The following is a 12,958-nucleotide window of genomic DNA, read 5'->3' on the forward strand; positions in this document are numbered from 1 at the left end:
AATTCTTTCCTTAATTCTGCTCTCACTACTAACCCTAAGACTTACTCTGATCCTAACCCTACATTAAACCATAACTATAACATTTGCCACTGTGCTAATCTATACTCTCTGTATGATACATATCCACTTTATATGAATGGATTTTACTTAATATCAAAATGAATATTGCATAATCAGTTTTACTTTTCATTCCAGTAACCTCAAATTATTATTTTTCCTTCTACTTAACTCTTATAAGAATGACTCTGGTTACTATTTTGGATTGCATGGACAACTGCAACACCATTTTCATTAGACTTATAAGATATCTTCTGGGAAGACTGCAAGTAGCTCAAAATGTCATTGTTCATCTGATCCTGGGCCTGAACAGATGTTTTCATACATTCACCGACCTAAACTCTCTCACAATTGGCTACCCTATTCAAATGGTCCCTATTCAAATCTCTGTGCTTCTGGCACCACGCAATTTTAATTAAGGAGACCCTCTTGTTATGTGAGAGGTTTTCCAAATATGTCCCGGGGTGTCTTCATTTTACCACTTTTATCTCACTGCTATACCCAGCTTCAAAAAGCCAGATTGGGTGGACACACCTTCTGGCTTGATCCTCCTGGTCACTGCCTGGAATATTTTGCACTTCACTCTCAAATCTGCTGAAAAGCACCTTGTCTTCTGCAAGATCCTGTACACCTGAATCTTTAACAACTTTCCCATCTAACCAGTCTGAATGTGAGTACCATCAAATTGGTAGCCAAATGTTAGCTCCAGGAACCCTGTTCATTAACAATCATTGCACTTTATAAACTATCAGCATTATAGTCTTAATATATATCTTTTAAGCCTTCTCTGTAAATTATCAGCGAATCTTCAAAATGAAATGTGCAGATTGTTCATGCATACGCTAAACACTAATGTTTGGTCGGTTTCTTGAGTGTTCACAATTTCCGCAGATGAGGGAACTAATGCACTAATTTGTACAGAAACGATTGTGATCAAGTAAGGACGCTGTGATTAGAACAAGACTTGGTTCCATTGTGAGCCCTCCAGCCCCCTCTCCACTGGTCACACTATATTTAAAAAGGAATGTCTTACCTTTGTGATAAACATGATGCTGTTGGTTTCACTTGTGTTGTTCACCATCACCTGGCTGTGGTGGCACTCTTCAATTTTGCAATGATCGGCCAAAGTTTCCAAGGACTCGTCAGACCAACTGGAAAAAAGCTCCAGAGACCTTCAAAATGAGAAAGAATATGAATGCAATGACCAGCAAAGGGGTGTTCTCAGCAGGCGGGATACAAATTATTCTATATAGTGGCTCAAGAGATGATAGGAACAAACATTCATAATACACCTTTGTTTCCTCAATTGCTCCTTTCAATCTATCAAAATGTCATTATGAGACAATGACCTCCTTGTTCCTCATCTTTCCTGCCCTCGTCTGTGGAAACTGATTATGTGGCCTTGTCTCCAAAATCTTGGGTAATCACTTAGTCATACAGGATTTAAAGTGCATCCTGCTTTGTAGACCAATAATGTAAGAGCCATCCACATATGGGAACCGTGATGCATATATTCATCCCACTAATCAAGAAATCTGTGATATATCTAAATTGTATTTCTGTGCAATAATATTGCTTGATACCATTTTGCAAGACAACACATCTCAAATGAAAAAGGCTTAGCTCCCTGCATCTAGAACCAGATGTGCTTTTTACCACACCCAACTTTCCTTTCTACCTGCTTGTGTTGGTAATTTTACTATGCCGATTAAAAATGGTCCGACCATCTTTAGTCGGCAGTACTTCTGTCCCGTGGCCCTCCTGCCCAGCTACCTCCCTCCTAAACGAACCAACCACCTCTGATAATTCTTTACACTATTTTTTATTTAAACAGGAGAAAGGCCAAGGGCCTACCTCCCTACTTTCCACCTTAATATTTTTCATTCGATTTTGGAAATTTAGGAATTTTGTCTTTCAGATATTATAGTTCCAATTCCTGTTCTTTTATGATTTTAATTTCGATTTTTTTCTGGATACCTAAAACTAAATTTGATATAATTAAGCCATATGTTCCTTATAGGTGTACATATTATTAGTACATACCAACATACTGTACTAAATATTTCACTCACTCCTGTGTGTAATCTCACATCAAGAACACGTTTTCTATGAATACTTTATAAGAGAGGTGTGCAAATCTAGCAAACTTGACAACCTTTAAATTGTAGCACTTCAGAAGAACGCCACGACGTTGAAAAGCAAAAATATTTCTTACTTCCGTAATTATTTAGGAAATGTATTACAAATCTCAGTTTGCTAACTTTCTTACAGCAAAATCTTAACTTTATGATGAATGGGGGTGCAGGAACTGGGGGTGCAGACATGCCGTGCAGGAACTGGGGGTGCAGACAAAGAGAGGGGTACAACATCTACCCCGTGCACAAGGGCACCAGAGTTTCCTCACCAGAACGCTTTTCATGGCGGGCTCAAAACCATGATAGGGAGAGCAGTGAGGAAGCTCATAATATGCTTGGTGGTGAAACAGGTGCACCGCCAGCATATTGTTGCCTCAGACCAATGCAAGGCCGCCAGGGATCGCAGATTCCTGGCAGAAGCAGCAGTCCTTTGGTGGTCCGACAACTAGTCATAATACGGCGGTCAGACCGCTGGTGTGGTGGTTGCCGCACCACCAGCATGGGTTGGACTGCCAAACGCATAATCAGGCCCTTGGTCTTTTTAATCAACAAGTCAAAGACTTATTGGCCTGCACTCAAAATTCCTTTTCCTATTAACCTTTACCTGCCCAGCCAGAGGTATCTCGACGTATGTTTTTATCTTTCAAAGCTCTCTGAATTTTAACAGAGGTTAAATACCTTTTTACATGGTGTCTACTGGAATTCCCGCAGGTGGCTTTTCTCACCTGTGACACAGCAGTAGGGATGATAATCCAGATTCATACATTGCTCTTTAAAAGATTGTCTGACGTTAATTTGGACTCGTTTTTAAGGTCACTGCATACTAATTACTCCACTAGGTATACACTTTATTGTCAACGCGGGCCCCTTGGAGAAGTGTATGAAAACCTACGCGGCTGCTCCACCTCATTCGCATTCAGAGCTTCCTGGCTCAGCAGAGCTTTTCTTGGGTGTGAATTGAGTCACATTAAAACGTGTAATTACACAGTCCACCACTTAAGATAATCACACAGCGCCTTCTCAGCCATGTCAGTCAGCAGTCCAAGCCAACTCCAAACAAATGTCCGTCCGCGCCCCGCTGGTAAGGCGCCACTGTGAAACGTGACAAGATGGCTCCCAACCCACCTCACTGCACAAAGGGCACTGGCTGGGTAATTATTAGACTCATAGGCTTCACTAGAAGAGTTCTCTATGTTTAAATAGAATTTCACTCTTTATGAACTAGGATCTTCTGAAGGCATCTCCTGACACTGAAGGCACTTGAAACGACTGATAGAGGGGAATGAGCAGGGTGATATAATGACGGGTGCACATTAAGGCGGTAAATAAAGCTGCAGAGAAACACACTCAAACAAATATTATTATTATTGTTGTTGTTCTTATTATTATTTTAGTGCTCCTGATTATAAAAATAACAAAATAATAATATTAATATTAATAGTACAGTAAAGACAGATGAGCTGAAGACAAAAATCGATGCATGCGCATAGGAAAGAGCCTACTTACAGAACTAAATGAATGCATAGCCAGTCAGACAAGTGTAGGGGTGGGTAGGCGGGGGTGTGTGTGTTTTGCTAGATGAGTGGCACTCTACTTAAGGTTTCATCGAAAAAAACAATTAACAGAGCCTTTAACTTTAGCTGGCCTACATAATTCCAATCAAAACACGGCTAGAGACATTCATTTTGTTGTTGATGCTTATTTCATGGTTTTTTTTAAACTGCACAGTTCCAACGGTTTTAACTAGCTGGACATTCGATGGCACCGCTATTTATATCGTCAATTATGTCATGTGGTGGCCGTCCATCAACAGTGCCTCCAACAGACTGGTCAGTTGATGACATTGGCAAGGCAACCGGTGCCTGGAAGGGCCTATACATCACAATCAAGCTCTTCATCCGTAACATCGAGGGTCATTCTGAAGTATTTTGCCAAATTAGGGGTAGTCAGCTTTGGGTGAGTAAACTTCCTGAAATGGGAGATTTCCAGTGAGTATGTCTGGGTACAGCGTGTTATAACCTGTCAATAAAGTCATTCAGACTTGTTGATCTGTAATCTGAAAACCCAAACCCTGCATTTTACTCACAGGAGCTGCGAAAAAGATTTCAGATGTCACCAAAACAGCCTAATCGACCGATCTCACATTTTCATTGTGGACGTATGCAGTATTCTAAGCTTGGCATCTATTGCACATTTCCAGGCCGCAGCCTCCTTTAGTGCATGTCAAATGAGCACCCGAGGACATGTTCCACCTTCACACTTCATAAGAGGAGCTCTGAGCTACAAAATTGTGGAACTTGGAAAAAAGTCTGTGGATCCATTGTGAAGTCCTGTAGGCAAATTTGTTTACCCACATTCAACTGTGATGGTTTGCAATCTCGGTCACTTCAACAAAAATCCTTTTTTTAGCACCTACACTATGTTTGTGTTTATTGGAGCAAGTGCTTGATTTGTAAAATACTGCGGAACACCAGGTTCGCCAAATACCAATGATACCTAGTCTTGATTCCACCCCATAACTCTTTCTTCCAGCCATCTTCATCTTGTGTTGCTTTATCATACTCTTACAAGTTCTTTTTTTATCACTGCTTCCTACTTTCTCTCATTGTCCTACAAGCCTCCTCCTTTTTTCTACCTAGGTCAAATTCTGATCATGACAAATAATTTATCGCCCTCAAAAGGAGTAATGAATTAAGCTCTGATTGGACCTACCCATAGACACAGCTTCCAGCGGACATCTCGTAAGCTATTGAAAACTTGAATAGTATAATAGATGTTCTCAGCTTTTCCAGAACCAAGCACCAGGACTGATTTGCAAATGGCCATGTCTGAACTGGGGTGGCGGAGTGAGCTAAAGAACGATGATGGATTAAACCCAGATCAGTTGACAGGGGGTGAGTGCTTGCAATGTTCAACACGCCGTCCATCATCCCCTTTGAGTTTGCTTTTTTCGCCCTACGTTGGCAGGCTGTGCCCAGACATAGGTCCCTTGCTCACTTTGCCACTGGCTTCAAGATAGCCTGGCTGACGAGGGCTGTGAGCCCGAAACCGGTCCCAGGATGCTTGTTTCCGGTCCAGGGAAGACATGGCTTGGCAGTTCGGGCTGGACTGTTCCCATGAGGCACAGAGTCAGACTGATTTGCATATGGCCATGTCTGAACTGGAGTGGCGGAGTGAGCTAAAGAATGAGGATGGATTAAACCCAGATCAGTTGACTGGGGGAGAATGCTTGCAATGTTGACCATTTTGTCCATCATCCCCTTTGGTTTTGCTTTGTTCGCCCTAAGTTGGCAGGGTATGCCAAGACGTGGGTCTCTTGCTCACTTTGCCACTGCATTCAAGATAGCCTGGCTGATGAGGGCAGTGAGCCCGTTACCGGTCCCAGGATGCTTGTTTCCGGTCCAGGGAAGACATGGCTTGGCAGTTCGGGCTGGACTGTTCCAATGAGGCACAGGGTCAGACTGATTTGTATATTGCCATGTCTGAATTGGGTGGCGGAGTGAGCTAAATAATGATGATGGATTAAACCCAGATCAGTTGACTGGGTGTGAGTGCTTGCAATGTTCAACACTCCGTCCATCATCCCCTTTGGTTTTGCACCATAGTTTCTTATCTCACGAATGCCATGGAAGCCCTTGAACAGGAGATCTGCTTTGTGGAAGCGGCTGTTTGTCTGGGAAAGGCAGTGGATCTGTGCCTAAACGAACAACCTAGGTGAGATGCAGTTCTAGCCCCCCCCGCCCCTCTGCGTCAGTTAGCCATAAGGGAGGGAATTCGTGTGTACTAGATGCTCCTGTTAAAATAAAATACCCTGGTGGCAGCCCCTCCTACCAGAGCAGGAAGGGAAAGGTCGCTCAGGACTCCAGCATGACAGCTGAGGGTGCTGTACCTCCTGGGCTAGGCCTATGGATCTCGAACCTGGACACAGCTAGCAAGTTTATTTGGCTGGAGAGAAAATTAGCTAACTTTACTTCTGCCATGATGAGTAGGTTGGACTCTCTGGAGGCTCTTATTGAAAACCCTAAACAAAGTAGTCAGCCTCCTATACCTTCGACTAGGGATGCTAGTATGGAAACTCAAATGAACTGGGGTCCTGCTACTGACAGGAGGGACTGTACAGCCTCACTTACATCCTCTTTGAAAACCCAGGTGGCTTGTTATCCTCTACAACATTACCCCCCCAACCCCCCCTCACATCCCAGGATAGCCAAGACCCAATGGGCAGATACAAGGTGGATTTAGGTGAAAAGTCCGTACTTATGCATACAATGGGAGAGGATCTGCCCCCAATGCCCCGTCTATTGGATCTTCCAACCCTCCAACTACCTCTGCAGGCCACTTCTTATGTGCTGGTCCATAAAGGTTTGACTCCATTGAAACCATGCACTCAAGAAAATCATGGCCAGTTATTAAACAAGATAGTATATCGTCTAAATAAGAGGGTGGGTGGTCCTGGGCAACTCCACAGTCAGATCAATCTTGTGAGGAGGGTCTCCTAGGTAGACGCATCTAAAACCTGACAACTACAGTTGTGTGGTAGTCGATTTCAAGACCAGAGCCCTGGTTAAGTGCATTGTGGAACAACTTATCTTATCCACTCATGGTGGCTCAGCCATTGACATTCTTCCATTAGGCTACTTTTACAGACCAAAATTGTTGTATCCCGAGCAATAGAAGTCCAAAGTATTAGATGTAATTCAAAAGAAATTTTTCACATGTGTTCTTTTTCTTCTTTTTTTATTTCTCAAAACAGCTCTCAATTGGATCCTAGCCAACATGTGTTTCGTCTTAAAGCGTAGTGCGCCACAGACTTCTTCAGGGCTAGAATATTTAACATGAAACCCATATTACTATCTCCACTCAAGACAGTATGGTAACTTTAAAGAGGCAAAGAGATCAACACCATTTATGTGAAGAAGTAAGTGAAATAAAAGTCCCCTATTCCTCACAGAGTGCGCAAATATACAGAATTCTTTTATAAACTCATCACATTGGCAACAAGCATTGGCATAGCCAATAGGTCTCACCTCTGGGAGCTTATAAGTGTTTAGCTATGCAACAGTTGATGTTGTGGCACCAAGGATATTGTGCTGGATAACTAAACACTTATAAGGTCCTAGAGGCGAGACCTATTGGCTATGCCAATGCTTGTTGTTATTTGCAGTTCATAAATTCTAACTCTTCTAATATAGCACAGTGAGCTTTGAAGGGCCTGTGGCTACTACACCTTGTAGCCCTCACTGTCTCATGTAACACATCTTGCATATTGATTTACACATATATGATTTATTGTCAATGTATGTGTGATGTAAAGTGCTCTTACACCCTGCATTTGGATGAGTAACACTATAGCCCTATAAAAGAAATAAAACAAAATAGAGGTATTCAAATTTGTATTTATGTAAATACTGGGACAGAGCAACACATCTGACATTCTTACAGTGCATGAATATGTCTTATATACAGGGACTGAACAAAGACAAAAGTGTGCCTCTCTTAACTACCTGTGAAGTGATAAGCTGTGTGCCTTTGTTTCCCCTCCATTACATTTTGGTGTGAGGATCCTGATAGCGCCATGGTCCTAAAAGGAAAATACCCCCAATCACATCCTCAACATAGGCAGTAAAGAGAGGTAGAATTGGGGCCCTTCAGACCTTTGTGCACCGGGGCCACTGCACCTGTTGCACTATTGATAGCTACGCCATTCCAATGATCAACATTTTCAGGTGTGGGCTCAGCTGTGAGGAGCAGCGGGTTATGCACCTCCCTGACCTCCACAAGTCACAGAGCAGGGAGGTGTGGGCGCGTCAGTGATTATCTGCTTGGATGGGTAAGGGTATCTCTGCAGGAAGCATCATGGGCAGGTGTGCGCGCGTGCCTGCATTCAGCAGCACTGACAAGTACTGGCAACTCTGCAGGAAGCAACATGGACAGGTGTGGGAACCTCAGCAATGAGCAGAAGACGCAGGGATGGATGCCTCAGTAATAAAGAATATGGGCAGGTAAGGCCACCTCTACTGTATAAGGTTTGCATAGGTGAGTAGCGTGGGCACGTCTGTGCTACACAGCATGTCGTAGCCGAGGCAGCTCGGGCTGCACTGCAGCCTCTGACATGGTCAGCATACCAAGTGTTGCCCCTTTTGTTCCTTCACCACCACGCATGGGTGACATCCTTTGAAATTTACGAATCACAGGATCGACTCCTCCCACCGCTCTGAGGAGAAAGCCCTCCAAATTCAGGAGCTGGTACAGCCTGTGTCTTCTCACTGCACCCAAGGGTCATTCTACAGCCGACTACAAAGTTTCAAATCCACAGAAAAACTTGCGGCAGGACTGACATCGAAAGAGGTCCCAGGGCACGCGAGGGAGGGAGTCACAGACTAGAACACAGCAACTCTGCCAGAGACTGCTACACTGCAGGACAGAGATCCACGGAGCACCCTCCCTTGGAACAGAGGACCACAGACAATTATATTGCTACAGACCATCGTCCCTAAAGACAAAGAGGCAAGGAGCTACAGGCTTCACCCCGCGCTAGCCTCCCACGATGCAACGGAAATACAGACCACCCCACAGCCGTCAAGCGTGCTACAAGTGCAACCCCCGAGATCACCACACAACCACTGATGCACACCGGCCGCTGCCGGCGGACACAGAAAAGCAGACCCACAATCAAGCATCAGAGAGCACGCTACGACCGTTCACTGAGGCGCAGAATCACAAAAAAGCCGGGCAGAGAGTCACAGGACCTGGGACCACTCTATAGCAAACCACGGAGCAACCACGTGCAGCTGAGGACACAGGTAGAGGCCAGGAGAGTTGTGTGTGAATGAGAAAAATATACACAACAAAGAGTGTGAGGAAAGACAATGTATCATTGAGGAGAGACAAAGATAGGGGAGAGGGTGTAGTAAATGAGACACTTTTGTGGTCTGATACCCTATATTGACTCTCAACCACCACCACTGTGTACTGACTTTAGTGTGTTATGTTATCCTAGCCTTAATGTAGGATGGTCCTGCATATGTCTACTTCGCATCTGTTCTATAATCTTGCTGTCTTTCATTAGAATAGTCTTGTCAAGAAAAGAAGGTGTGGGATGTCGAGGTGCAGTGTTTTTGGGTGATGGTGCACACATGTGCTCAATGTTGGATACTGAGGGATTAAGTGTATAATGTTATTTGGGTTAGGTGAATTATGACTTTGGCCTATTGGCTTTGACATGGTCTAATGTCACACTGTTTTCTAAATCTGAATATATTAGTTTAGCTGCTTCAATTGTAGGGATTCCTGGACTGTCGATTCATAACACTAGAGCTATTAGTAGATTGGCTTGCCTTATGGTTAAATCTATTAACCACACCCTGATAGCTTTATCTGAACTTTTAGCTTGATATGCGTGGTGCTCGACAAGCTATTTTGCAGAATAGGTCTGCTATTGATTATCTGCTGTTGAAACATGATCATGGCTGTTCTGATTTTGATGGATTATGTTGCTTTAATCTTTCTGACCACTCTAGACCCATCCAGTCTCATATTACTGCTTAGCATACATTGTCATCTGAAGTTCGACAGAACCTTGATAAAGGATGGTGGGATTGACTTTTTTGGGTGGTTACCTGATTTTGGTATGCTTCGTTCTATCTTGGGTGGTGCACTCTTAGGGCCAGATGTAGGTAGCCAATTACCGGTCGGTAACGGCCGATTTCGGTCGTTACCGACCGGTAATTGGTTTTCGAGATGTAGGGGCAAATATTTTACGGATTCTGTAAATTTACCCAAACGGTAAATTTACTGAATCTGTAAAATACCGAATCGGTAATTTTACCGAGTCGGTAAAACCCAGATGTAGGTAGCTCTGTTGACAGTGCTACAGGCCTTCAGAATTCGGTATTTTACCACCCAACCCAATTGGGTGGTAAAATACCGAATACAGGTGTGCATGCACATCTGTGCATGCACACCTGTGCCATGTGACACACAGACATGCCCTTAGGGCATGTCTGAGTGCCACATGGCACACATGCCTGTATTTGGGGTGCTAGAAGGTGTCAAAGTGACACCCCCTGCACCCTTGCTGAAATCGGTATTTACCGATTCTGTAAATACCGATTCGGTAATGCCCATTGATTCCTATGGGCTTCAATGCATCTGGCCCTTAGTCATTTGTTTTCTAATTGTATTATGCTGTTGTATTCAATGTGTGCCTAGTCTTTTGAATATGTTTCGCCCTAGAACTGCTTTTGCCCATTCTGTCAGTTATATTTCTTATTACTTCAGTGATGATTTGCATACTGTTTAAAGTTTTTGTATGTTTAATGGTGTTGGACGATGGTCATGGGTGGAATGTAATTAATGTGCCATTTATGTGGATAAATAGCTTGATAATGACCGTCACCCATCACCATCTCAGTCTTATTTAGCATATTTTAGCATAATATAGTGACGTGTAGGCCTGCCTAGTAACAATAAGTTACAAAGTAGGGTTTGATTTTGTCCCTTTCTGTTTATGACTTAATCTTGCTTAATGAAAGTGCTTGCCTATTGGCTTTGGCATGATCTTATGCCATCTTGCATACTAATTTTGCTCTTTTGCGTGAATAGAGGCCTATGCTTAAGGGACTCCATTTTCTAAGCTGTCGCCATCTTCTGAGCCTCTCTAGGTGAGAAGGCATGTTTTACTTTTCACTTGTTTTTCGCACTTATAGACTTGTAGGGACCGGTTCTTGTCAGAGGAATGTACCTGCTCTGCTCTGAAGTCATAACAGACGCCTGGCCAGCTGAATCTCTGGCCTTGGTGTGGAACGGTACGGACTCTGATGGGAAAAAAGGGGCGAGGCTCACAGGAGCTTCGTCTTACGTTTCCACTTGTATTAAAGGAGGTGTCTGGGCTCTGTTTGGTGGAAGTCCTGCACAGGGCAGACGTGCAGCTGTGTCGGTGGGGCATATAGTGTTGCCATTGTCTCCTGGTTCGGCCGGGGAAGCGGACTCACCTCTGGCGAAGTGGAAACAGGATGAACAGGCAGTGGTGAGGTGTTCCACTAATCTCTAATTTTCCTACAGTTCTTGCATAACTATCTTCTTCTATTTTAAGGTACCATACTTATATACATATTTCTACATATGTTTTCCTGATTGTGTTTAGCAATTGCCTAATTGTTAGTTGGTTGTTGGCTATAAATAGTACAGCTTGACCCACCGTGTATCATTTACTAATAAATATATATCAATATCCCAGATATACCAATTTGCTTGTTTCCCTTGTAGCAGGAGGTGTGGACTCTTCTTGGCCAAGTGCTTATGTTTAGAAGGATAAGTAAGTTCCCTTCTAGCAGGTAATTGTGTTATAGGAAATTGTTCTACTCCTGGCAAGTGACTAATAAAGATATAATAATTCGCCTGCCTTCCTTGGGGAGGGAGGTTAGGACCTTTCCTGGCCAAGTGCTTATGTTCAGAAAGTCGAAAAAATTCCTTTCTAGCAGGTAATTGTGTAATGGGAAGTTGTTCCGCTCCTAACCAGGGAAGTGCAAATTCTAATTATTTCACCCCCAGCCTTGTGGTGAGAGGTATTGTGTTTGTTGCATGTTGTTCTTCCTAGGCGAGTATTCTGTGGCAGAGGGGATCGGTTAATTGCCTCACGCGCAGCGGCTGTCGCTAGGAAGATTGTTATTGTGTGAGTCCTCTCAGCAAGGGCTAAGGTATAGTGTTATTATTCCTACCTTGGGTAAGTATTGTAGAGTGTTGTATGTTTTGGGTCCCAGGGAAGGGAATGTGCTTGCATGACCTGATTATTGACGAGCTGAGCTTGTCATGAGTATGCAAGGTGTTAATGCAAAGAGATAACGAGACAAAGCAATTGAGAGAAAATAGGGTGGACAGAAATATAAATAAAGACACGTAAAAAGTGCGAAACAAAGTAACAGTGGGAGGGAGAGAGAAAAAGAAAGAGGAAAAAGTGAAAATGAGAAAAAGACAAGAAACAAATAGAGACAACGAAGGAGAGATAAAAGGGGAGTTGAAGGGACATAACAGAGTACGAGAGAGGTGAGCGAGGATGTGAGAACCCGGAAGAGCGAAAGATACCGAAATAAACAAGCGCATGCGTGCCTCGCGCGGCGGAAGGGGGCGGGGAGAGAGGAGGGGGCTTGCGCCGGATTCCCGTGCGGGAGCGCGCAGCAAAGCGCGATAATTGCTACCATATGGCGCCTCTCTCTCCCGCAAGGGAATTGCCAAACGTGCATGCATTGCCATTTAAAACAATGCAATGCGTGCACGTTTTTGTCTAAAAAAGTGAAGCGACGGCTAAAGGTCTTTCCTATGTGGCTGCATAGGCGAGACCTAAAAAGGAAGCAAATGCCCACTCTGTAACCGGCAGAGGTCACCAAAGCGTGATAAAGTTAAAATGTGTAAAACAATAATGAAAGGATTACTCCCAAAAGACCCCAAAATTATTATAAATGAAAGAAAATTATAAAAAACTAATTTAATATAAAGGCAGAAAGAGACTGATAGATAAAAAGCTGAAACCAAAACCAACGTCTAAAGCACAACACGAGGAACAAGCTGCGAATATCACACTAATAATAGTTGCTATCTCTTCAAACTCACCAGCGATCTCACGTTGTATTCCATAAACCATAATTTAATAGCCTCATTGTGCAACATAATGTGTCTTCCAGAACGTCAAGTAAAGGTCACTGTAACCTAAAATCATATGAACAATAAATATCATCCATTCAATCTTCTTCATTGCTAAAAGCTGTCAC

General features: G+C 43.4%; 1 protein-coding gene across 3 annotated transcripts in view; it reads right to left on the minus strand.

The window, feature by feature from the left end:
- The window catches only part of LOC144783812 (cyclic nucleotide-binding domain-containing protein 2-like), an 832,431-nt gene that overhangs the window by 528,955 nt on the left and 290,518 nt on the right, over positions 1-12,958 (minus strand). For all 3 annotated transcript variants that reach the window (XM_078662559.1, XM_078662558.1, XM_078662557.1), the window contains exon 7: positions 1,091-1,229. In XM_078662559.1, the coding sequence (XP_078518685.1) occupies positions 1,091-1,229 (139 nt within the window). The remainder of the gene's footprint in view (positions 1-1,090; positions 1,230-12,958) is intronic.

The sequence above is a fragment of the Lissotriton helveticus genome, chromosome 10, assembly GCF_964261635.1.
Source record: "Lissotriton helveticus chromosome 10, aLisHel1.1, whole genome shotgun sequence".
Taxonomy (NCBI): Eukaryota; Metazoa; Chordata; class Amphibia; order Caudata; family Salamandridae; genus Lissotriton; species Lissotriton helveticus.